This window comes from Diceros bicornis, chromosome 35, assembly GCF_020826845.1.
Source record: "Diceros bicornis minor isolate mBicDic1 chromosome 35, mDicBic1.mat.cur, whole genome shotgun sequence".
NCBI lineage: Eukaryota > Metazoa > Chordata > Mammalia > Perissodactyla > Rhinocerotidae > Diceros > Diceros bicornis.
In genome coordinates, this window is record NC_080774.1 from 28,604,481 (window position 1) to 28,629,815 (window position 25,335).

Below are 25,335 nucleotides of genomic sequence, written 5' to 3' on the forward strand. Positions count from 1 at the left end.
TAGTTTGATCTCTGAAAACTCTACTCTTTAACTCCCCTCCTCCCTCCTTTTATGTTTTTGATATCATATCCAACCTCTCTTTTGTACATTTGTATCCATTACCCTCGATAATATCATGGAAATAGATAATTTTTCTTATTTGTGGTCTTCTCTTTTCCCCTTAAATCAGTCCCTTTAACATTTCTTGTAGCACAGGTTTCTTGGTGACAAACTCCTTTAATTGTTGCTTGTCTGGGAAATTTTTGATCTCTCCTTCCATTTTGAATGATAACCTTGCTGGGTAGAGTATTCTTTTTTTTTTTTTTTTTTTTTTTTTTTTGTGAGGAGGACCAACCCTGAGCTAACATCCAATGCCAATCCTCCTCTTTTTTCCTGAGGAAGACTGGCCCTGGGCTAACATCCATGCCCATCTTCCTCTACTTTATATGGGACGCCGCCACAGCATGGCTTAACAAGCAGTGCGTCGGTGCGCACCCGGGATCCGAACCGGCGAACCCTGGGCCGCCGCAGCGGAACGTGCGCACCCAACCACTTGCGCCACCGGGCTGGCCCCAGGGTAGAGTATTCTTGGTTGTAAGTTTTTTCCTTTTAGCACTTTAAATATATCATGCCACTCTCTTCTAGCCTGTAAGGTTTCTGCTCAGAAGTCAGCTGATAGCCTTATGGGGTTTCCTTTGTATGTAACTTGACTTTCTCTTGCGGCTTTTAGGATTCTCACTGTATCTTTAAATCTGGGCATTTTGATTATGATGTGTCTTGGTGTGGTGGGCCTCTTTGGGTTTATCTTATTTGGGGTTCTCTGTGATTCCTGTACCTGGATGTCTGTTTCCTTCCTTAGGTTAGGGAAGTTTTCATCTATTATTTCTTCAAATAGATTCTTTGCCCCTTTGTCTCGCTCTTCTCCTTCCGGGACACCTATAATACGGATGTTAGTGTGCTTGATGTTGTCCCAGAGGTCCCTTAGACTGTCCTCACTCTTTTTTATTCTTTCCTCTTTTACCTGTTCAGCTTGGGTAATTTCTTCTAGTCTTTCGTCCAGGTCACAGATCCGTTCTTCTGTATCCTCTATTCTGCTTTTGAGTCCCTCTAGTGAATTTTTCATTTCCAGTATTGTATTCTTCATATCTGATTGGTTCTTTTTTATATCTTCCATTTCTTTGTTGCCATTCTGAGTTCATCTGTTCTTCTCCCCAGATCAGTAAGCATCCTTAATACTCTTTGTTGGAACTCTCTGTCAGGTAGGTTGCTCATTTCTGTTTCACTTAGTTCCTTTTCTGGGGTTTTGTCCTGTTCCCTTACTTGGAATGTATTCCTTTGCCTCCTCATTTTGCCTCTTTCCCTGTGCTTGTGTCTACGTATTAGGTAGGTCAGCTACGTCTCCTGCTCTTGGATAGGTGACATTATGTAAGTGATGGCTTAGGAGGCCTGCAGTGTGCTTCCCTCAGTTCTCAATGTTCCAGGGGTGACGCCTATGTGGGCTACGTGTGTCCTTCTGTTGTGGCCTGTTTGCTCTCCCTGTAGGCGCCCAGGGAGGCCGAGTTATGCTCCTGGCCAGCTGTTGTAATGCTCAGTTGCTTGTAGTTGTTGTGGGCCCTTCAGTCTCTTTATCAGGTGTGGGGAGCCCCAGCATAGTTGGCTGCAAGTTTTAATAGCACATTTGTGTTGCAGTATTTCTTTTAAGTGAGTAGGCCACCAGCGTGGCAGGTTGTTAGGCTCAGGGCCTTACAATTGCTATAAGCCTCCAGCCTTTAGGTCTCTTGTCAGCTCTCTGAGGATTGCAGCTGGGTGGGGCTGGCCTCAGGCACAGGAGCACCCAATTGTTTCAGGCTTTGGAAGGTGGGGCAAACCCCCTGTGTGGGTCTTTGAGAAGCACAAGTCTTCTGCAGCTGACGAGCCCTGCCACCCACAGATCCACACACACAGTCAACACAGTCCTGCCCCGTGTGCGCGCCCCGACCTCCCGATGCGGACCCAGTCTCTCCACGGCGGGAGCCCCACACTCTCCACCCGCTCCTTGTGCACGCCCTGCCCCACTGAAGTGGGCTTAGTTACCAGGCTGCAGAGAATCCAGTTACCAATCTATGCAGGCCCACAAGTTGCCTGAGGGCTTGTTGTTGGGTGGGGCCAGTCTCTAGGGTGGGCTGCCTGCCCTGGCTGAGCTGGATTAAATCGTCTAGCGGGTGGGGCAGACCCTGGGCTAGCAGGCCTCAGGGAGAACTCCAATGGCGTCTGTGTCAGTACGCCCACACCAGGCCACAACAATGGCCGCCGCCAATGTCCCAGTCCCTGGAGAGGTCTCACCTCTCACCGAGATGCACTCAGGGCCTATCAGGTGAGTCCCTTTTCACCACAGCACTGTGCACCTCTCTTTCTGGTGATTCTAGGTTGCTTTCTGAAACAGGTGAGTTTGCGCGTGGGCCCTTTAAGAGCCGGTTTTACTTTCTTTGTGAACCAGCTTTTCTGGGGGTGCTCCCCAATGTTTTAGTGGCAGGCAAAGTCAGATATTATGACACTCGTCTCAATTGTGCTGGGTCCACAAAATGCCCACAGCGGGGGCGCTCCCCGGCTCAGGGCCCCGCTCCTCCTGGGAGGGCTGCGAACCTTTGGGCTGCCCCTGGGCGGCCGTGAGGAGCTGCGGCTTGTGAAGGCGGTGTTTTTCCTCTCCAGAAGGGAGTTTCTGCCTCTTTTAACTCAGTTAGGATTGTCCGTTGTTGCAGGAGTTCCTCTTATCCAGATTTCAGTTCTGTCTCGGGTAATTTTTCCACGAGTAGTTGTAAATTGGCTGTGTCCGCGGGAGGAGGTGAGTTCCAAGTCTGCCTATGCCGCCATCTTGACTTCCTCCGCCCCGTAGTCAATTTTAAAACATTTTCCTCACCCCAGAAAGAAACTCTGTACTTATTAGTAATGTCACTCCCCATTTGTCCGTCTCCCGCAGCCCACTATCTATTTTCTATTTCTGTAGATTTGCTTATTCTGAACATTTCGTATAAATGGAAGCAGACAATATGTGGCCTTTTGTGACTGGCTTCTTTCATTTAGCATGTTTTCAAAGTTCAGCTATGTTGTAGCATGTATCAGTACTTTAGTCTGTTTTACGACTGAATAATAATCTGTTGTATGGATATACCACATTTTATTTATCCATTCATCAGTTGATGGACACTTGGGTTGCCTCCACCTTTAAACTGTTATGAATAATGCTGCTGTGAACATTCGTGAACAACTCTTGGTGTGGACACACATTTTCATTTCTCTTGGGTAGGTACCTAGGAGTGGAATTTCTGGCTCATATGGTATGTGTTTCACATTTTGTGCAACTGCCAGACTGGTTGCCACAGTGGCTGCCCCATTTTACATTCCCATTACTAGTGTATGAGGTTCTGATTTCTCCATATCCTCACCAATCCTGTCATTTTTTGCAGACTTCAAACTGGTCTGCCCACCTCTAATTTTTTTTCCTTTACATTTCTAAAATTTTGTTCTCTACAAAACTCGCAGTGTCTCCCCTGTTGCCTACAGAGTGAAGTTCCAGTTCCCTAGCATGGTGTCATCCTGTCCTCCACGCCCATCCCTGCTCTCAGGTCCAGCCGTGTTGGCGCTCACTTATCTCCCTGTTTCCCCATCACACCACGCTCTCCCTGCCTCTGCTTCACCACCCTCTACTGCAGTGCTGTTCGTTCCTCAAGGCTCAATGCAAGGGCTCTCTCCTTCACCTTCCTGGACGCCTTCAAGTGAATTGGTCTTCTCCACCGTTCATTGTTACCTGTATTCCTCTTTATTTCATTCAACTTTTGAAAAAAGTAATTGTTTATAGGTCTGTTGCCTCTGCTGAGCAGTGAGCCCTGGGGAAAAGAGTTGGTCTCACCCCTCTGTGTCCCCAGCACCTGGTGCCTTGCTGGGCATGGCAGATGCTCTGGGCAAGGGACTGAGGGGCTCGCTGGGTGACAGACCACACAGCTGTCCTGAGGCATTTGCTCGCCAACCTGTGTGCCTAGAGCTGGCGAGGCCCGTGGGTTTGGGGACTGGTTCCCAGTGGGGCCCTGGCACTTGGACATTTCCTGGCTTTTCATGGGCCCTCTCTCAGTCTGTCTTGCTTCCTCTCTAGAAGATTTGTGGACTGGCGCAGCCCCTGCCAGTGATGGGAAGCAGTGCTAAGTGGCAGTGCTGAAGCTCTCTGAGTATGGTAAGGACTGATGCTTGCCCATTTCGCTTCACTCCTGGTGGGGAGGGGCGTTTTCCTGGGTGGACCCTGCAGGCTCTGCAGCCTTCCTCCTGGGAGAGCTGTTGGCACATTCGAGGGTATGGATGCTTGACCTTCTGTTGAAGTGGCTTGCCGGGTCTCGTCACTGTTGCTGGAAAGGTACAAAGGTACCTTTGGAATCTGTTGGAATCTGTTATTCTGATGCCTGGATCTTCTGCTGTGTCGGGCTGTTGCTGGATGTTCCCAGCCTCTGTTCCTTTTTTTTTTTTTTTTTAATTTTTTTTTTTACTTTTTTTATTGAGGTCATAATAGTTTATAACATTGTGAATTTTTTGGTGTACATTATTGTTTGTAAGTCACTGTATAAATGCATCCCTTCCCCCTCATGCCCACCCCCAACCCCCTTGCCCCTGGTAACCACCAAACAGTTCTCTTTGTCCGTGTGTTAGTTTATCTTCCACTCATGAGTGAAATCACGTGGTGTTTGTCTTCCTCTCTCTGGCTTATTTCGCCTAACATAATACCCTCCAGGTCCATCCATGTTGTTGCAAATGGGACGATTTTGTCTTTTTATCCAGCCTCTGTTCCTTTTGCAGTGGATAGTACGCAGAACATGCTCCCGAAACAGATGGCACGGTTCCCCCAGACATGTTCTGGTCCTTATTTTTTCCCCCAGTGATCATTTGTTGTTCATTCCCCACCTTCTGAGAAGGCCATGGCTGTTGGAGGGAGAATAGATGATATGCTGGAGCAGAGTTGTATTCATTGTGGGTTGTTGAAGAGACAAGTGACATCTCAACTAAAAGCCACTCTTCTCTTCCCTCAAACCCTTGTTTCTAGATTCGAATTGCAGCCTTAAATGCCAGCTCCACAGTTGAGGATGATCATGAAGGAAGCTTTAAAAGTCACAAAACACAGACCAAGGAAGCCCAGGTATGTAATCCAGGGTCTTCCCCTGCAGGTAGACCTTGCTTCTCATTTCTGTAGATGACACCTCATTTTAAATGCATTGAGATGTCTCTTTAGTGAGACTTTAGAGGAAAATCCCATTTTGAAAGATGGCCAGCTCTCTATCTCATGTTAAGCCTGCTTCACTTAGAGATGGTCATACTGAAGAGAAATTTTTATTTATTCTGTGAGTATATGTTTGGGCCAGTTCAGCCCCTGGGCCCACTTCTCCAGCCAGGGCTGTCTTTCCATGCAGCCCGTTCTTCCTTCAGGCCTTGGGAGTTGGCACACCCAGGGGACGGTAGCATGTGAATGGGAGATGGTGCTTCGATGTTCCCCAGTGCCTCGCCCTCACTTTACAGTGTGAGGAGGCATTGAGGGGAGCTGCCTTGCTTGGGCCTCCCCGAAGGTCGGTGGGGAGCCAGGTTCAACTTCATTCTCTAGATTTTTGGTCTTTCCTCTCAACTACGAGGGCTGGCGGTGCTTCCATTTCAGCCTTCCTTCTGTCTCTCCACCCACGTCCTACCTTAATATAACAAGGGTTTGCTCCTGTCTTTGTTTTTTCTGAAATAAACGTATACCTCCCCCTTCACAGGAGAAACCAGGACAATCTGGAGCCTTCTCGGAAGTCTACTACTAGGAAGGGATGTCAGTGCCCCCTCTGTCCCGGAGGAGGTCGTCACCCTCCCTGGGCAATGATCAGGTTAGGGCAGAGTGGCAGACAGAAACCATCCGTACTCTCTAGGAATCTCGGGGTGATTCTGACTGTTGTGGCCACTCTCCCGGGTTCAGCCAAAAAGGGCCAGTTGGGCTCATAGCCTTGGCGTTGCTCTGACTCCATGTCCTGGGTCTCTGTGTTTTTTGCTGTTGCTTAGACTCAGTTGCGCCTGCATTGCTCGGGTCTCCTTGGGGGGCTCCCAGGGGGTTCTTCTCCCAGTGGTGAGCTCCTGCGATACTGGAGTGTTAGGACTGTTTCCACTACAGAGGGTGCAGCTGGCAGTTCACGTGGCCTTGACTGCAGCCTCCCTTAAATACATTTTTGGCTTAAGAAAGACAAACCTTCGTACTGCGTGAAAACGTTTCCTATCATGGTTCACAGGAGGCAGAGGCTTTTGCCTTGTACCACAAGGCCCTGGATCTGCAGAAACATGACCGGTTCGAAGAGTCTGCTAAGGCCTACCATGAGCTCCTGGAGGCGCGCCTGCTGCGAGAGGTGAGGCACCAGCAGGCCAGGCCGTGGACCCTGGAGCCAGGCAGCCTAGATCTGACCTCTGCCCTCCCACGTCTTAACTGGGTAACCTTGGACACGTTGATTCCCCTCTCTGGCACTCAACTTCCCACCTGTAGAGCGTCTGCTTCGTTGGGTTGCTGTGTGGGTTGAGTGAATCCAGTGAAGTACATAGGGCGGTTCTCGGCGCTTAGTAAGAGCTCCCTCAGTGTCAGCTATCGTCATGACTTCGTCTTCGCAACCACTCTGCCAAGAAGGTGGGGATATTTTCCCTATTTTACAGATGTGGAAACGGAGGCTTAGTGAGGTGTTGATGGCTCAAAGCCACCCAACTAGTGAAGTGTTAGAGCCAGGATTGGAGCCCACGGTTTTGTAATACCTGATGATCCTGCTGGCAGCGCGTTTTGGCAAATGCCATTTGGGTGACAGCCCATAAGCTCGGGGAGCCTGTGTAGGTGCACCATGAGCTTTGGAAAACGTAGTCAGAGAGAAGGGTTGGGAGAGACACACAGAGCCACATTATGATATGTTATGGCCGGGAGGGGCAGGCAGGGCCGGACCTGGATCCAGGGGAGGGATTGTGCTACTGGTGAGTGCGTGAAGCCTCAGTTGAATGAGTTTCAACCTGAAATTGATTTAGGTGTGTATTTCATTAGGAGGAAAGATTTTTGTTTTCAAGTGCCCAAACACCAAACACAGAGACAATGTGCAGTAAGGACAGACTCCATCCACAGGCATTTTCTGGAACACAGTCCTTCAGTTGAGCAGAGTCTCCTGTAGTCCTAGGAAGGCAGACACTTGTGTCTTAAGCCTCGCCCCTTGATGGTTTCTATCACTGATGAGGCAGAATGCTAACTGAGTTCTAACTGTCAGCTGAAAGTGTCTATCCCTTCTCTCACTCAAGGGATCTTTTCATATTTCTAATTGTGTAGCTTGTCAAGATTCTCTGGTGCTGGTTTAGTGCCTTGGAATTAGGGCCGTGGGAATTATGACCCACTACTCCCCTATTAGTAGGGAGGGAGTGAGGGCCCAGAGAGGATGAATGGCTTTATTCCGCTGCTGCTGAGCTCCAGCTGTGGGCCAGGTGCTGGCCGTGTTTCAGGAGTGGGTCTTCCCTCTCAGGCCACGGTGGAGCGGAACTTGGAGACGGGGGCGGGTAAGCACAGCACTGAGCCAGCAGTCTAAATACAGCGCTAATGCAGGTGGGCCAGCACCGGATAGGGGCCAGGCACGGGGCCTGCGACCAGAGGGCGCTGGCCGTGTGTCAGCCTTATAGTCGTAGGGGTGTCCATCTCTCAGATTGTTTAGGACCCGTCCCCGTTTGCTTATAAAACTTGCTGATTATAAACAATTGAAAAGTACAGAAAATATACAGAAAAGTTTCTTTTCACACTCATCTGGCATTGGTGTACTTAATATGAAACTACGTTACATAATTATAGTCTTACAAACACTTGGCGTGAACTGGCCCTGGAACTCTGCTGACTCCTAGGAAGAGTACAGCTTAGCTGGTGGGCATGCTGGAGGGGGCTTGTTGGGGCGAGCCTTTCACGGAGGATGGAAAGTGGCGCTGAATCCAGCTGGTCAGTTAGGTGGACATTAATCACGAGAGTGTCCTCTGCTGTGTGTGGATGTGTCACTGACCATCTAGTCTCTGAAGTAGACTCATCCTCTGTGACTATGTTCACACCATTTTTTGAATAGTTCTGTACCTGGAGAGGCAAAGGCACCTGGAGTCCAGCCCTGGTCAGCCCGTTCTTGGAGATCTTTGTGCAGTATGAACCAGATGACAGTAGAAGATAGTGAACGAGGCTTGACTCGAGCTTTTCAGTCTTCTCGATGTAATTCCTTAAGAGCTCTAGCGTAGATTTCTTGGATTAGTCAAGGGGTGCGTGAAGATTGCACGTCCTGTGGTCTTCCCTGTTCCAAACATGAACGACGTGTGAATGTGACCTGTCCCAGGACAAAGCTGGAATGTGGACCTGCCCCTGGGAAGAACTTCTTTGTGCTAGCGAGTTTTTCTGTTAGAAAATGTTTTACTCTTTGTCCTGTGGTTAGAGCAATAGTTTTTCTAATCAGTGGTTTCTTAGAAGTTGTAAGGTTTTCTAGGAGTTGTCGTAAAAGCTGTGGTGAAACAACTCTTTCCATAAAGTGTGTTTACAATCTTTATTCTCTTTTGGCTCCCTTTCACTTTTGATATTTAGGGTAGGAATTATTGTCCTTATATTACAGACGTCCTTGGGACACTACCTTTTTAGATAAAGTAACTTGTCCATGGTTGTGTGACAAGTTACAGAGTTGGGACCTCATCCTCCTGACTCCAAATCTGGTGCTCTTCCTGCTGCAGGATGTGGAGGGATGTGTAAGTTGCCCGGGGGCAGAAGGCAGGGCCTGGAGTTTCACCCCAGGCAGGTGCCCGGGCAGCCTGCTCATACCCTGTCCCGCCTTCTTCAGACCTGCCAGGCGGCAGCTGCTGGCTCCAGGCTTGAACTCTCAGATGTGGCGGTTCCCTTTGTCTCTTTTGGTGTCTAGGCTGTCTGCACACTTCCTCATGGTGGTCTGGCCTTTCTTCTCTGTGTTCAGAGCTGGAGGGGTCCTCTAACAGCATCTGGTGTAGCACTTTCATTCTCCGGTGAGGGTGGCCCAGACTGACCCAAGGGCCCGTGGCAGAGGCCAGCCCGGAAGCCAGGTGTCCTGCTGACTGCCTGCTGATCTTCAGGGCCTAGGTGTCACTTCTGCTCCTCTGTTTTGTTCACAGGCAGTTTCGTCAGGTGATGAGAAAGAGGGGTTGAAACACCCCGGGCTGATGCTGAAATACTCCACGTATAAGAATCTGGCCCAGCTGGCAGCCCAGCGAGAGGACCTGGAGACCGCCATGGAGTTCTACTTGGAGGTGCGCTTTTGGCAATGCTCAGCTCCCACGGGTGCTTGAAGGCTCTTGGTGCAGGGGGTGAGGTTGTGGCCTTGTTGGCTGAAAAGAAGAATTTGCAGTGGTGCATCACCAAGCTGTAGTGCCCGAGGCCCTGGAGCAAGTTTAGAGAGGCCTGGAGAACAGGGGCCTGCGTGTGAGTTCTTCCTCTGCCATTCCATGTAACTGCGCGTGAGTTGCTTAATCTCTCTGGGCCTCCAGGTCTACACCAGTATAGTGGGAGTAATAAAAGAAGAGGATGATTGTGAAGGAATGAATGAAATGGATTGGTACAGATACAGGTGCTAAGAACTGAACCTGACACCTGGCACCCTGTACCCGTTCATAATAGTATTGCCATTATCTTCTGTGGGCACCTCTGATGTACAGACACCATGCTAACTGCTTTCCACGCACGTGCCGATCCTCACGCCATCTGGCAAGGAAGGTGTCTTTTTTTTTTTTTTAAAGATTTTATTTATTTATTTTTTCCCCCCCAAAGCCCCAGTAGATAGCTGTATGTTATAGCTGCACATCCCTCTAGTTGTTGTATGTGGGATGCGGCCTCAGCATGGCCGGAGAAGCGGTGCGTCAGTGTGCGCCCGGGATCCGAACCCCAGGCCGCCAGCAGTGGAGTGCGCACACTTAACCGCTAAGCCACAGGGCCGGCCCAAGGAAGGTGTCTTTATCCTCATTTTGGTGATGAGGAGACTGAGACTCGGGATCACTGCTGTCAGTGTAGGAGCAGGAATGTGAACCGAGGTCTGTCTAGAGTCCCCGAGACTCCCATGTTTTCTTGTCATTCTACTTCTTTCACCCATTGAATATGAAAGGAATGCAGATGTTCAGAGTGACACAGTGCGTCTAGAAAGTGTTCTGAATCAGATGGATTGGTCCATGTGGCTTCTGTGGCCATTTCCCTGGTGGTCTGAGTGGCCAGGCTGGTGCTGCGCCCCTCCCGTGACCATGGGCACCTGCGCAGGAGACAGCCGACTGAGTGTGTGCGCCCTCTGCTTGTGCTGCTCCCAGGCAGTCATGCTGGACTCCACGGATGTCAACCTCTGGTATAAAATCGGACACGTGGCCCTGAAGCTCATCCGGGTTCCCCTGGCTCGCCATGCTTTTGAGGAAGGTCTGCGGTGCAATCCTGACCACTGGCCTTGCTTGGACAACCTCATCACTGTCCTGTACACCCTCAGCGATTACACAAGTGAGTTAGGCTTTGGTGCTTTCTCCCATGTGCTCGTGTTTTGGGGACAGAAGAAGGAGGGCGGCTTGGGCAAGTTGGAACCCAAAGTAAACACTGGGGGCTTTCTGCCCACTGTCGGGGAGAATGGAGATGTTTTTGCATCCTGCTTTGTTCTGCTTGTCTTTCTTAATCAAGGTTTATCAAGTGCATTGTAGTAATAAGTAGCTTGTTCTTTGAGTGGTTTTCACTTTGGTTATCTCATTTTATCTCCCTGCACTGTCCCATCATGTGCCAGAACCAATTTCTGTAATATGCTGATAGATGGCCAGGCAGTTGCAGCTTGACTCCTTCTGGTGCCAGGGACCTCACTACCTCTTGAGGCAGCCCATTCCTTTGCAGATCAGCAGGGCTACTGGAAAGGTCTCTGCCAGACAGAGCCCCAGTCTGCCTTCTAGTTGCTTCAGCTCCCTGGCCCCGACCTTGCCCTCTGCTCTGCAGAGAACACATCTGCCCTTGCATGGGCTGGTCCTAAGGCAGATACTGATTAGGTGTTCTGGGCATCCTGTGGCGGGGCCTCCTCTGGGTGCCCTTTGAGGCTGGGCGGGGGGTGGCTGTCCAGGAGCACTCCGAGCAGGGCTGAGTGCAGGGGGAGCTGGCTGCCTGTGCTGCAGGCTGGTCCCCACAGAGTCCAGTTATTCTTTTCAGTACAGACATGCTGACGAGCACTTACCACTTCGAAGGTTTAAGCCTGGCAAACTGACTTGCAGAGGCTTTTTCCTTTCTTTTTCACAGACAAATAGCACCAGGATGGAGTATGTTGAGAAGCACTAGGCCCTGCTCACCCGTCCCCACCTCCAGTTCTTGTTCTTCGTAACCACTTTTTAAATCTTTTTAATTGAGGTGAAACACACACACAATAAAGTGCACAAGTTTGAGGTCCATCAGTGTCTGTGCACGAAACACGTCAAGATCCAGAATGTTTGCAGAGCCCATAAGGCGGGCTGCTTTGGGTCTTGTTCCAGTCATTACCCACCCCTGAGGTGACCTTGATTTCTCCCTGTTGTCACCAGAGATGTGCTCTGCTTGTCGTCGAGCCTCTAGGGCATGTCAGCTGGCGGCATGCTCTTCTCAGCCTGACTCCCCTGGCTGCGTCGTCCCACCTGTGAGCACACCTGTGTAGGGCGCGGCAGTTGCTAGGCCTCTTACAGTGCCGTGTGGTCTGTTACGTGCATCTACACATTGGGCCATCCTGTGCTTGCCCGTTTGGGTTATTGCCAGGTTTGGGCTCTTGCATCATGCTGCTGTGAATGTTTTTGCACACTTCCTCCGGTGGACATAAGAACCTGCTCTATGGGTTGCCCGAGTTTTCATTCCTACCAGCAGAATATGCTAGTCCCCGGGGGCACTGTTTTGACTCTAGCAGTGTCTTCTTCCAGAGGCTGTTAGTCGTGAATGCTCTTCCCGCAGCTTGAGTGCCACCTTGAGATGGACAGTCTTGTGTTCAGCCTTCTTTCCCTGGCCACCTGGTTTAGTTGTCTGCACCCCTCTCTCGTGATAGGAGAAATTGTGATTGGGAAGTTTACGTTCTTGTGGGAAAAATAGGTTTGGGCGATTGGACTGATGCATGTATCTTTGAGAGTCCTGATAGATTTTATTTTTATTTTATTTATTTATTTGGTGAGGAAGATTGGCTCTAAGCTAACATCTGTCACCAATCTTCCTCTTTTTGCTAAGGAAAATTAGCCCTGAGCTAACATCTGTGCCCATCTTCCTCTATTTTATATGTGGGATGCCGACACACATGGCTTGATGAGTGGTGTGTATGTCTGCTCCCGGGATTCGAACCTGCGAACTCTGGGCCATCCAAGCAGAGCACATGAACTTAACCACTACACCACCAAGCCAGCCCCCTGACAGATTTTATACTCGCTTAAACCCCAAAGTAGAAGCAGCCTGTTAAATCGACGCCCAGTGGCATTTACACATTTGAGATGCGTGGGCAGGGGTGCTCAGGGTAATGCCTTCCCAATGCTGGAGCGTTAGTGGAGTGCAGCTAGCATGGTGAGCTCTGCTGCCACTAAAATGCCTGCCGAGAAACAGCATCATCCAGACGCTCAGCGCCTCCCTGGTCTTCTCTCTGGAAGTCTCTGTCGGCCACTTGTGTCCCACCGTGGTCCCAGAAAAGCCATGTCCTTGTTTGTGTGAGGCAGGAACCTCTGGGCCATCTACCGAGCCTTTCAGCCAGCAGCTCGCTGGGCGTGCTGGGACTGCACAGACCCCTCCCTGCTCACCGGCGGCACTGCCTTCACGTGTCTTGGGGGGTGTGGTCCCTGCGGAGCTTTGTGACCAGGCTCTGTTCTCTCCCGCAGTAGCGCACTAAGACACTGCTTCCTTCTCTTTCCCGAAGCTTCCATGCCCTAAGCTCTACTTCTGCTCTGGCGTTCCTTCTTCCTCACCCTGGCTGCTCTTTTCCTGGTTATTCTCAATAGGAGTGACTTGCACCCACACTCTTACTCAGAAGCTGAGCAGGGCCCGGTAGCGGTTGCAGGGCATGGGCAGAGTGGAGCCGGGGCTCTGCTGCCCTGTGCTGTTTCCCCGTGTATTCACGGGGCCTGGCAGCACCGAGCCCGCTGGGGATTGTAGCAGTCACCTTTGTCAGGGCTGTCCCCACCTGCGGATACTAAAGGCTTTCATCATCACATGCCAGCTCTGCCTCGTCGGTCCACACTCTCCCCTTCTTCTCTGTGTGTAAGTTTGCCTGTTACTGTCTCCACTCCTGGAGGAGCCACAGTGGGCACGTGCTCTCCAGATCGTTCATTTGAGAAGGCTCGTTGATATGAATGATGTCCATGTCTTCAATTGCAGGCAGTAACTGTTTTTTTTAATAAGAACAGTTTAAAAAAAGAAAAAGAAAAGGAGAAAGATTGGAAAATACAGATTAAACAAAAGGAATAGAAACCGGCCTTAAGTGTACAAATGGAGTCACACTCTATGGCCTGTTTGGTCCCCTGCCTCTTCCCCAGGCTGTCTTGTGGCTTCCTTTTGGTCAGTAAGCACACCCCTCCCCAGGCTGTCTTGTGGCTTCCTTTTGGTCAGTAAGCACACCCCTCCCCAGGCTGTCTTGTGGCTTCCTTTTGGTCAGTAAGCACACCCCTCAACCATCTGTACAGTGGCTGCTCAGTAACCTGGTGTGTGGATTGGGGAAACCTTCCTTAACCAGGCCCCCATGGTGGGGTACTGAGTGGTTTCCTCATTTGTTGAAGGCTATTTTCCAGTCAGCTAATAGCTAATCACTGTGGAACCTGTAGGTTTTTTGCGGCAATTCCTAGAAGTGGATTGGTGGGTTGGCTAGGCGCTGTGTGTAATGCCTGTGGTTCTCCAGAAAGGTCATACAGTCTGTCCTCCCCTGGTAGCGTTTGGGTTTGCCCCATCTACTGTGGGTAGTAGTAGTTTCAGAAATCTTTCCCAGTTGAATCGGTTAAAGTGGTATCTTGTTATCATTTACCATATGTTTCTTTGATTCTAGAGTGGTGACCTTGTCTTGTTGTTAGCTGGCAAGGCTAGAGGTTTGGAGTATCCACTCACAAGTCATACTGTTTCTTTCCCTGCCAGCATGTCTGTACTTCATTTGCAAAGCTTTGGAGAAGGATTGCCGGTACAGCAAAGGGCTGGTTCTCAAGGAGAAGATCTTTGAGGAGCAGCCTTGTCTCAGGAAGGACTCTCTCCGAATGTTCCTTAAATGGTGGGTCCTGCCTCTTCCTGTGCTGGGCCTGCACACCCCTTTCCCCAGTGTGGTGCACCTCATTCTCTCAGGTCCTGACCTCCTAGCGGAGGAGCCCCTGCAATTCATCCCCTGCTACACCCCCTCATCTGGTGAACTGGCTTTGATCTGTCTTGTTTATTACTCAACTGTGTGCCTCATCTTAGCACTGCCTCCTTGGATGTCTCCTGCCCTCCTTTCCCACTGCCCTGTCTGGCTCTCGGCACTCACTAGGTCTCCCCTGGACCGCTTGCAGCAGCCTGCTGTCCACCTCGCCTGCTCACCACTCACCATTCCCCTTTCCAGGGGTTTACTCCCAGTGCTGCCCAAGTTCAGTGTCCCAAACATGACTGTGACCCTGTGCCGCCCCTGCCTTGCCTCCAGGACAAAGCTCATGCTCTGTAGCATCACCCAGGAGGTCCTTTATAGTCTGACCCCCGTACCTTAGTTCTTCTCCTCGCCCCCCTGCTTCTCCCTTCCCTAGGAGAAGAGCTGCCCCAGGTCCTTGGCAGATTCCAGGCCTGGCCCTGTTGTATACTGTCCTAGAAATGACACTGCACTCTGGCTGCCACTGTGCCCTCTCCTGGAATGCCAATGCCTCTCCACCTGTCGTGCCATTGCTCCTTTTTTGTGTTCCAGCTCCTGGGTCACCTCTTGGCAGCTTTCCAAACTCTGCCTGCCTCTCTCCCTCAAACCTTCCAGCCAAATGAACTCCTCTGTCCTCTGGTATTTCCTAGGGCCCTGGAACTCACCTGTTGGGGAATTAGTGGTTGCTTATCTCCGTGTCTGTCTCTTGTAAGACTATGCCTCTTGTTCATATCTGTCCTGAGGGAACTAACCTTCTTTGGAGAAATAGACAAAACAGATAGGCAGATCCATAGGCGAGGGACTCTGTGGACCCCTGCTGGCAGTCATCAGGGACGGGAGGGCAGGTACTGCCCGGCTACCTCAGACAGAAGTGTGTCTGTGGGAGGGCACCTGTGGCCTCAAAGCTCCCGCCCTTTCTGTAGTTTGGGGATACCGTAAACTTTGGTGAGCTTGCCTGGTCTGATGGTATTTTGTTGAGTTGGGTAGGATGGGCTAGTTAAATTCTTTTAAAATTTTCTATAAATGAGAGGAAGATTTTATTTTTCTGTGGCTGTTCTGACATTAATATGATACTGTTAATACATATGAAAACCCTTTGCTCAATTTTGAATTGTAAAAGGAACAAAGGGTATTAGTCATTTCTAGTGTATGTGTGTATTAATTAAGAATGCTAATTGCTGCCCTTTTGAGGCCAGACTCAAGTGGTTATTTTATTTGTGGGAAGAATTAATATAGATTAAAGGGTATTAACTGCATCCCTGTCTATAAAATTTCACCCTCAGCTCTAGTTTGTAATATAGTAATTTCTCCCTGTCTTATGCACTGTTAGTGACATGTCGATTCATGATGTGTCGGTGAGTGCGGCTGAGACACAGGCCATCGTGGATGAGGCCCTGGGACTGCGGAAGAAGAGGCAAGCGCTGACTGTGCGGGAGAAGGAGCCAGACCTGAAGCTGGTGCAGCCCATCCCCTTCTTCACGTAGGTTGTCTGGGTCTCTGGGAATGCTGGGTCGGCCAGTGGGCCCTGCACAAGAGGGACAGACCCCGAGGCCTGACCCTGGGCTGGTGGCATGTGTTGGAGCTGGGTGCGTTTTCAGCAGATGGCTGGAGGCGTGCACTTACTTGTTGACTGCTAAGAAGCAGGGAAGGCCTCTGCCAAGTACACTCAGTCTAAGTCCCTCTTTGCTGTTGCTGTGCTTGACCCCAGCCACCTGCCACATTCCTGTATGCACCCCCTCAGTCTGCCCTACCCAGAGAGAAAAGGAGCTCACATTTGCCCAGCACTTGATAGGAGGAAACCAGGTTCAGAGCAGTTAAATGGTGAATGGGGAACCTGGGGTTGATCCCAGGTCTGGGCTTCCTTGCTCTCGAGTTCATGCTGTCCCTCCAGGGCCACATGGGGTGCCCTGGAAGATGGGCCTCAGCATAGCTCTTGTGAGTCTCACAGCGCTTGGGAGCTTTCCCCCACAGGAAGGGCCAGCTGGTATTGGCAGCCCCCTGGACCTTGGGTAGTTTCGCCCCTTAGTGAGATCTGGTGTGCAGGTTCTGTTTTTGAAATTCTGACCTTGAGTCTTGAATCTTGAAAGATTTGGCAGCAGCATCCCTTCTCCCTTCAGTTCTCAGAGGCATTGTCACATAGTGCTCTGCAGCTCCCACCCTGCATCAGACAGACCTGGGTTTAATCCTGGCACCCCTAGCTGGGGTGGTTACATGCCACTCCCTGAAAAAGGGAGCACAACATCCCTCTTTTGTAAGGTCATCGTGATATGCCAGTAGAACACGTGGGGGCTAGCACAGGGCCAGCACTCAACACACACTCAGGAAGAGCTGGCTCTGATCCATATTATTACTACTGTTGTCCATTCCCTCATGATGAGTTTCCCAGGAATATCTTCCTACCCGTGCACTGAGACAGGCAGGAAGACGGGGCTGCTCTTTGGGCGGCTCTCAGACTCTCGTCAGGTGCCCTTCCCCTTGTTTTGTCAGCTGAGTCAGGAGCCCCGTTCCATCTGAGTGTGGGCTCCCCAACCAGGAGGGTTGGGGATTTTGGAAGGGCCCTGGATGCCTCCCTGTTACAGTGAAGGAGCTAAAGGCTGGAGGATGCTCGAAGTGATTGTGGCGATGTGACTGGAGAAGAGAAGCTGTGAACTGGTGTCACGACTGCCCTCCATGGGATTGTGGAGGTGAAGGCCAAACGGAAGCCTCAGGGGGATAGGTTTGGCTGAAGGATGTGTTGTTTGGTAATTAAGTATGGGATTGGGTTATTAGAGGAAGAGTGTAGAGATTCCGTCTCTGGGAACAAAGGGTATGGGGCTTTTAAAATAACCACTATCCATTCCAGGGCTCAGCACACTTTTCCTATAAAGGACCAGATGGTAAATGCTGTAGGCTTATCGGCCAGTTACCATCTCTGTTATATATTCTACTTTGTGTGTGTGTGTGTTTTAACAACACTTTAAAAATGTGAAAACCATTCTTAGCTTGTGGGTTGTACAAACAGGCTGTGGGCCACGGTTTGCTGCTGCCAGGTCTATTCAGTGTCTGCTAGGCATGAACAAGGCACTATTAAATGAAATTGTGTGTTTAAGGCATCCGACATAACACAGCTGGTGAGCAAATTCTCCCTGTCTGAATATAACCCTTACTGAAGGCAGGAAAAAATAGGTAAGAAATCCTTTAGAGTCCTAGGAGCCTCAGTTTGGTTAGATTCTGGATTTTGAAGCACTGTCCTTTTTATTCCTTCCACTGCCGACACTGCAATCTGTGATGAAGGGTCAGCGTGGCGGGGCTTGGTGTCTTGTTGTGGGTGATCCCAGGAGTAGTCAGTCACCCAGAAGGAGAAGCACAGGCCCCAAGCTGGTGGGCACCTTGAGGAGAGAAGCACAGCACTGGGGGAGCTCATAATGGGGTCCACACTGCTCTGGGAGTCTGGAGGAGTGGGCATTGACCAGGCAGAGGGGCTAGGTCGTGGGTGGGGACATTGTTTCTGGGTAGAGGGAAGCCTATGTGAAGATCATGTGGTATGCAGGAGTGTGGTTTTGTTTGCAAGACAAACAAAAGAAAGCTAGCATGATGAGAGTGCTGCAGAGGTGTGAGATGAGGTGGGGCCAGTTGGCCAGGCCAGGCGGTGCAGCACCATGAGGCCAGGCTGAGGATTTGGTTTGTAGCCTGAGGGCATGGGAAGCCGTTCAAGGATGGATGGTTGGATATATCATGCCACACCATATTATGCTACAACACAGCATAACACACAACATACAACATAATGTACAACACAACACATAACATAAAACATGAAACAACAGACAGCATACAGTATAACACACCACACAGTAATAAAACATACACACAATGCAACACAAAGCACACAACATACAACAGAACATACGCTACACCATAGCACAACACACAACATAACACACCACACCATAATAAAACATACACACAACATACAACCTAACACATGCTAGACCTTACTACAATCTAACATATAACACACAGCATAAAACAAGCATACCATGACAAAACATTCAACAGTCTTGGTTTGCTGTCCAGCAGGCCCCGCCTCAAATGGGGACCCAGTGAAATGCTGTTCTCGACAGGCCCTGTCTAAGGCTCTGTTAGACCATATCCCTGTTAGCAGCCCTCCCCACAAAAACCAGATGAGTGGCAGCAGAAAATCACCACAGATGTTTTAAAGATTCAGCCTTGTGGGGAAGGAGTTTTTGAAGTGAGTCAGTGGTTTTCATGCCTGCCTGGTTGAGTCTGAAGGTGCCTGAGGCTGAGATGCTTCAGGGATTCTGCCAGGGTGAGGTGAGGAGGGTGCAGGGCTCGGGCTGTTCCACCTCAGCTATGTTAGACTCAAGATTTTGTCAGTAACCACAATGACAAAACCTTGCCCCTCCCCCGCCCTTGTGGAGAGGGCAGCCTCTGGGCTAGCTCTGCTGCCTGTCCACAGGCCAGCGGGCCTGTGCTTGGAGTCCGCTATGGTGGGGTGCTGACCAGATGCAGTGACCCTCTCCTTGCAGCTGGAAGTGCCTCGGAGAAAGTTTGCTGGCCATGTACAACCACCTCACCACCTGTGAGCCCCCACGGCCCAGCCTTGGAAAGAGGATTGACCTGTCCGACTACCAGGACCCCAGCCAGCCTCCGGTGTCGTCTGTGGTGGTGGCACCTGTCAGTGTGATCCACCCGAGTCCTGTCAGTGCCAGCCCGACTGTGACTGTGGCAGAGCCCGTGCTCTCCTATGCCGCTGTGGCCACAGCCAGTTTCCCACTGCACAGTCCCGGCCTGCTGGAGACAGGCATTCCTGCAGGTGAGCAGGCCTCCTGGGTCAGCTTCTAGAGAGAACTCCTTTGCTGAGCAGAAATGAGTGTTGGGGTATCCTGGCCTTTCCAGAGGGATGGGTCCTGCTGATGCTCTGGGCTTGAGGTTTAAGCAAGAGTCCCCAGCCCCACAGGGGAGCGTCTCAGCCCACTCATGGGGCAGCTGCTCATCAGGGGCCGCTATAATGAAGCCCCAACAGGGAGGGGATTTGGGCTCAGGGATGCAACTTCCCGGGACTGGTCAATGCCTGGCTGATAAGTTCTGGCATATAAGTTGCTCTTCCCACGTGTGATGTGTGAGGTGGCACGTCCCTCTGCTGGTTGTGCTCTGTGGCTTGCCCCTGGTCCACAGCACCCAGCACTGCTGTGCACTGATATTGAGTTCTTTGGCCTTTAAAAATAGTCCACAAAGTTAGCACCATATGTGGTATAGTGTATTTTTGAATGGTTTTATTGATTTTTGTTATCATTGGAATTGTAAAAAATTTCGGACAAGAGCTCCCAAGCCCTTTCTTGATTTCTGTGTCACTGAGAAAAGAATATCTGGCAGTTAAAAAGTTTCTGGATGAGCGTGTATGTGATTGTTTCTAACTTTTGTACTTAATCATACATGACACTCCTGTGCTTTCGGTATAATTCACACGATTCTCTTGCCCACATCATGTCGTTGGGTGCTCACATGGTCCTGGGTGCTGGGTAGAGTCAGCATCGCTGCTACTTGCTCTGTCCCGTCCCAGGTACAACACTGAGATCGCAGAGGCTCTTGCAGCCAGCCAGCTGCAAATGTTTGACTCTGAGTCCCTGTGTTCTGCAGTGATGGAAAGTAGTCTTGAGATCTGGCTTGTGGGTTCTGTGAATTCGAGAAAGATGTGCAAGTTCAGTGGTTTGAAATTAACTTTGCTCAGGACTCATTGTTGCTGAGGAAGAGGTGGGAGACTTCTTGAATGTCAAAGATTAAACATGCTGGTAGACTTATAAAAGAGGGGGACTGATGCACCTGTGTGGTGCATTTTCTTACCCCTCCCCCCGGTAAGATTTCAATTTGCACTCTTTGTGAAGGCGATGTTTCTGGGGGAGATAAATCCAAGAAAGGAGTAAAGCGGAAGAAGATTTCGGAAGAGAGTGGAGAGACAGCAAAGCGGCGGTCTGCCCGTGTCCGAAACACCAAGTGCAAAAAAGAAGAGAAAGTCGACTTCCAGGAGCTTCTGATGAAGTTCTTGCCGTCCAGGTACTGCGCACACTTTTTCTGATTTGCAAAACCAAGCAAATACATAAACCTCCAGCCTATACCACCAATAATATTTCTCATTCTGTTGCCGCTCTCTCCTCTGGCACATCCTTGTTTTCCCATAACATCTGTGCAAACAGCCGAAGCACAGATTGCACTGGATTGGGGTCATGGGTTTTTCACGCCTCTCCTGCTTCTGAACCTCTTGAAGGCAGGAACCATGACTTGTGCATCTTTTGGAGGACCAGGCACTTCCTAGGCCCTCAGGTGATGAATGGATCCTGGAGCTGGAGGCAACAAGCTCACATCCCTGTGTGCTCACAGGCACCCACTTGCTGGGAGGCCTGGGGCTGCTGCTCCTGGGATGCTGACACTGGGAAACCTCACAGAAGGGGCGCCTCTCCTGCTTTCAGGCACAGTGCCTGCTTGGTTTCTCTAGGCTCTGCAGGATTCCCTCTACTTCTGCGAAGGTGGAGGATGATCTTGTAAATCGTTCCTTGGTTTCACTGGTTCTTAGTGTTCCTCAGAGAAGCCTCTCAGGAGGAGAAGGGGCCAGGCTGCCCACAGCTGGGGGTCCTGGGCCCCAGTGTTCCTTTCGTAGATTTTCACCAGCCTCCTGCTTTTTGTCCTTGCCTTCTCACCTCCTCCAGAGGCTCCAGGGCCCTGTTTCCTGAGCCTTCCCTGGGTTTATGGTGCCAATGGGTGGACATTTTGATATTCCCCTCCCCCCGCCCTTAGCTGAGTAGAGAAAGCCATTTGGTTTCCACTGGTCCATTGTGTTTCTGCCTTGTAACACTTGGGCACATTTCTTGTCTGCTGATGTTTTCTCCCGCATTTGCTGTGTCTGTGTGTGTTTAAACCTTTTTATTACTTCACGGTCACTGGAGTGGAGTTTGGGAGGTAACTATGTGTGTTCAGTGTACATCTTTACCCAGAAGTCCTCAGCTGGCATCTTGGCTCGTGACAGGTTATTTCAGTGGTGATGCCATCCAAGTGGAGGAGGCGGAGCCAGAAGCTTTAGGTGGTTGTAAATCTGTTTTGCAGCAAGATTCCTAATTTTCCTAATTTGTTGCCTTTCTGTCTTTCTGTGGTGAAAGTGAAATGCTTGGAGATCAAGGTTGTTCTCAGTGAGTAGAGGATGCAGTGCTCTCTGATAAATCCCTCCTGAGGCACAGTACCAGGACTAGGTTTCCCTTTGGGAGGGCAGAGCTGCACGGTGGTGCTGTGATGGATGACGCCGAGAGCTCTGAGTGACCCATTTCCCCATCTTCCTCTCAGCCCTGTCATTCACCTCAAGGTCTTGTTCCCAGCCCCGTTTATGTGGAATGGTTTCTACCTTCTTTTTTAACTTTAAGTGTTGAGTCCTGTGTGGTTTTCACGTCTTCGAATGGTCAAGCAAGAGCAGTGTGATCACTTGCCTGGAGTAGTCACCATGGGGCTGTGTGTGCACTAAGTGAATAAAGACATTGAAAAGTGCCCTGAGTGTTTATGCTGCAGGGCTGCTTGGTTGAGGGAAAGCTACAAGGATGCTAAACCGTGGTCTTTGGGAGGAGTTCGGAAGAATGGTGCCTGCTGGGAGAGAACTCCCCAGGCCGAGCTCTGTGAGGAGCCATGGAGTGTCCCAGCTCAGAAGGGCCCAGTGTGCCTCCATACTCCACCCCGTCCACTTTCTCCTTGCTCACTGGGCTCCCCTCAGGTCTTAGAACATACCAGGTACTCTTCTTCCCGATGCCTCTGTACCTGTCCTTGTCCTGCTTCTTTGCATGGCCTGCCCTTTCTCCTCCTCCACTGTTGGCATGAACATCACCCCCCTGAGTGACCTTCCTGCCTCTGCTCTCTAAAGGAGCTCCCTTGTGACAAGCGTGGTTTCTATTTGGGTTCTTTGTTTTTGTGTATCTGTTTATTGTCTGTCTTTCCCATTGGAAGGTAAGCCTACTGGGGCAGGGTTTGCCACACGACTGATTCTGGCACCTAGCACAGTGCCTGGCACATGCTATTGCTGAGTAATCATGTGTTGATGGAATGAATGAATGAGTGTGGGTACAGACCAGATGCCAGCTCACAAGGGCCTGGAGAGAGGCAGAGCCTCCTAGAGGCCTGGGTTGTAGACCCCACTGCTCACTTATTCTAGTTTTCTTCTGTCTAGCTCAGATTTCGTTTCTCTAATGGGAAGAATTCAGGTGCTTGTGTCAGAATGTGTGGTGTGGCTTTTGTGATTTTGGTGTTTCATGCAGGCTAAGAAAGCTGGACCCCGAGGAGGAGGATGACCCCTTTAATAACTATGAAGTCCAGTCAGAAGCCAAACTGGAAAGCTTCCCGAGCATTGGGCCTCATAGATTGTCGTTTGACTCTGCCACGTTCATGGAATCTGGTAGGAATCCAGCAATGTGATCATTCACTATTGGGAACTCTTCCTCCCATTATCCTATAACCTGCTGAGGTTTTATTCTGGGAGAATGGTTCTGGTGTTTAAAAGTGTGGTTAAGGGGCTGCCTGGATTTGTCTTGGGCCTGAGCTCCGTGGTCAATTGGGAGATCTGCTGAAACGTCCAGGCTCGTACTTTACTGTGCTCCCTGAAGGATATGTGCTTCAGGCCGGGCCCAGGGGCCCGGCTCCTCCCAAGGTGCTCCCCAGCAGTAGGGAGCCAAGCTGCACTCAGCTTTGCAGGTCAAATGTATCTGACACAGTTGTTGAGTGCATTTGTGTGCCAGAGACTATGCTTTGTATTTTTTGTGCACAGTCTCAGTGCACATGGCAGCGCTTGGAGGTAGGCCCTTTAATACCCACCTTAGACCTGGGGATTCAGAGAGGCTTGCTCACAGCTGTTGAGGGCTGGAGCCAGGATTGGAACCCAGCAGCTTGCCCTCGGCACCACCATGTGGTGGGAGGACACAGGCTCTCTTCTATCTCTGCCCCCACCCTGCCCCTGCCATCTCTTTCCTCTCTCCTCTTCCAAAGAAAATGGGAGACTCTGGCATGGAAGGTCCTTCATTCAAGTCAGGTTGTTTCTCCCGCCCTGGGCAGAGAAGCAAGACGTGCACGTGTTCCTACTGGAGAACCTGACCAATGGGGGCATCCTGGAGCTGATGATGCGCTACCTGAAGGGCATGGGCCACAAGTTTTTGCTGAGGTGGCCGCCAGGCCTGGCAGAGGTCGTGCTCAGCATCTACCACAGCTGGCGGAGGCACAGCACCAGCCTGCCCAACCCGCTGCTGAGGGACTGCAGCAACAAGCACATCAAGGTCGGATGGGTGGAGGGGCCTAGCAAGGGCCAGCATCAGACTCGGACCAGGGAGGGGCTAGGGACCTTCACTGGGTGTGGGGCTGCTGCTGTGTTGAGCCTCCTTGGCTCTGTCTACTTGTGGGCTTGGAACCTGGGCCCCTGGGAGATTTGAAGCAGGAAGTCACAGGACCTGGTTTGTGCCTAGAAAGATCTCTGGTGGCTAAGTGGAGGATATACTTGGGGGTGAGAGTAGGCTCAGGACCGTCAGGAGGCTGTTGCCAGGTGAGCCATGGCAGTGGCAATGGGTTGGAAGGTTCTGGAGGCAAAGCCAATGGGATGAACTGCAAGTAGAGGTGAGGGGATGAGATAGGGAGGGCTTCTAGGGCTGGACAGGAGTGGTTTACTGAGATGGAGGAAAGCCAGCAGAGAGGCTGGGGGAAAGGAAAGGTTCAGCTGTGTTCAAGGGGCCAGGGACTATTACTAATTTTTTTAACAGGTGAGAAAACAGAAATGCAGAGGCCAAGTAGGGTTGCATAGGGGAGTGGTGGGGGCCTCCAGCAGTAGGGAGCCAAGCTGCACTCAGCCCTCCTGCCCGCTGCATTCTGCACCCCAGGCCCCTTCACTCAGTGCCTCCCAAGGCTCAAGGGAACCCAGGTGCTCTGGCCCCCTTGTCCCATTGGAGAAGGAAGGCTGAATGCTGAGGAGGGAGGACTGGGAGCTTTTGGGGCTCACCCAGGTAGTGAGCTGGGGGCACAGAAGGTGGAGGAACTTGGGGTTAACAGGTCCTTAGGGCTATGTGGGTCAGGGCTCCTTGGCCATGCAGCCTCCACTGGGACATCTCAGGGATTGCCTCCTGGAAGCTTCTGCCCATTGGGCCTGCTCCCCTTGGGGCAGTGTAGAGTGATGGGAGGAGCCATGGCTTTAGTCCCCAGACAAACCAGGTTGGTCATTTCCTAGCTGTGCCCCCTTGACTGGTGCCTCCTTATCACCGAGCCTCAGCTTTCTCGTGTGACCTGGGAGCAATACACCAACTCGGTACTTTTAAGGGTTGAGTGCTCTAGCATGGATGCAGTATCTGGACTGGCACTTGGCAGGTGACAGGGCTGCCTCTTCCAGAGGGCAGTCTTTCAGGACTAAAGACAGGTCTCCCAGCTCCTCCCAAGTCTTGTCCCAGTGTAGATCCGTGTACCTCTTTTTGTGTCCTGGCAAGTAGCCACTGATTATCATTAGGTGGAAGAAAGAATGATATTTTTATCAAAGTAAATTTTTGTTTAGTTTCATTCCATCCCCCACTCTCTGACAACTCTTCACGACTCCATTCCTACTCTTCACGACTCCATTCCTGCCCTTCTGGTGCCTGTACTGCAGGACATGATGCTGATGTCTCTCTCCTGCATGGAGCTCCAGCTGGACCAGTGGCTGCTGACCAAGGGCAGAAGCTCTGCGGGTAGGAAGCGTTCTATGTTCTGTGGCAGGGGTTACTTACTGAACCCTCAGCAGCCAGGAGGAAGCAAGAGTGGGGAGGCTGAGTCATGGAATTCAGACTTACATCTGCGGTGGGCACATTTCCTGGTTTGACTTGTTAGGCCAGGAAAAAATCCAGTGTATTAGAGAAGTCCGTTGGACACTCAAGAAGTGGTTAACAGCAACTGAACCCCCAGAGGGAGCTGCCTGCCTACTTTTCTGTTACTCATGATTGAAGGAAGTGGGGTTTCAGTTTTCTCAAGTTATCACTTG

At 50.8% G+C, this 25,335-nt stretch overlaps 1 protein-coding gene across 10 annotated transcripts in view; it reads left to right on the top strand.

Annotated features, from left to right (window-relative positions):
- CABIN1 (calcineurin binding protein 1) overlaps positions 1-25,335 on the top strand; it is a 156,034-nt gene that overhangs the window by 14,183 nt on the left and 116,516 nt on the right. For 8 of the 10 annotated variants that reach the window (XM_058531936.1, XM_058531945.1, XM_058531940.1 and 5 more), the window contains exons 2-13: positions 4,106-4,183; positions 5,042-5,134; positions 6,249-6,362; positions 9,136-9,270; positions 10,315-10,495; positions 14,087-14,216; positions 15,652-15,801; positions 18,851-19,137; positions 20,207-20,375; positions 22,610-22,746; positions 23,400-23,617; positions 24,967-25,045. In XM_058531936.1, the coding sequence (XP_058387919.1) occupies positions 4,181-4,183; positions 5,042-5,134; positions 6,249-6,362; positions 9,136-9,270; positions 10,315-10,495; positions 14,087-14,216; positions 15,652-15,801; positions 18,851-19,137; positions 20,207-20,375; positions 22,610-22,746; positions 23,400-23,617; positions 24,967-25,045 (1,696 nt within the window). In that variant the 5' untranslated portion in view covers positions 4,106-4,180. Of the gene's footprint in view, positions 1-2,218; positions 2,333-4,105; positions 4,184-5,041; positions 5,135-6,248; positions 6,363-9,135; positions 9,271-10,314; positions 10,496-14,086; positions 14,217-15,651; positions 15,802-18,850; positions 19,138-20,206; positions 20,376-22,609; positions 22,747-23,399; positions 23,618-24,966; positions 25,046-25,335 lie in introns of those variants that run through there. The other 2 variants (XM_058531938.1, XM_058531937.1) reach the window with 2 other exon arrangements.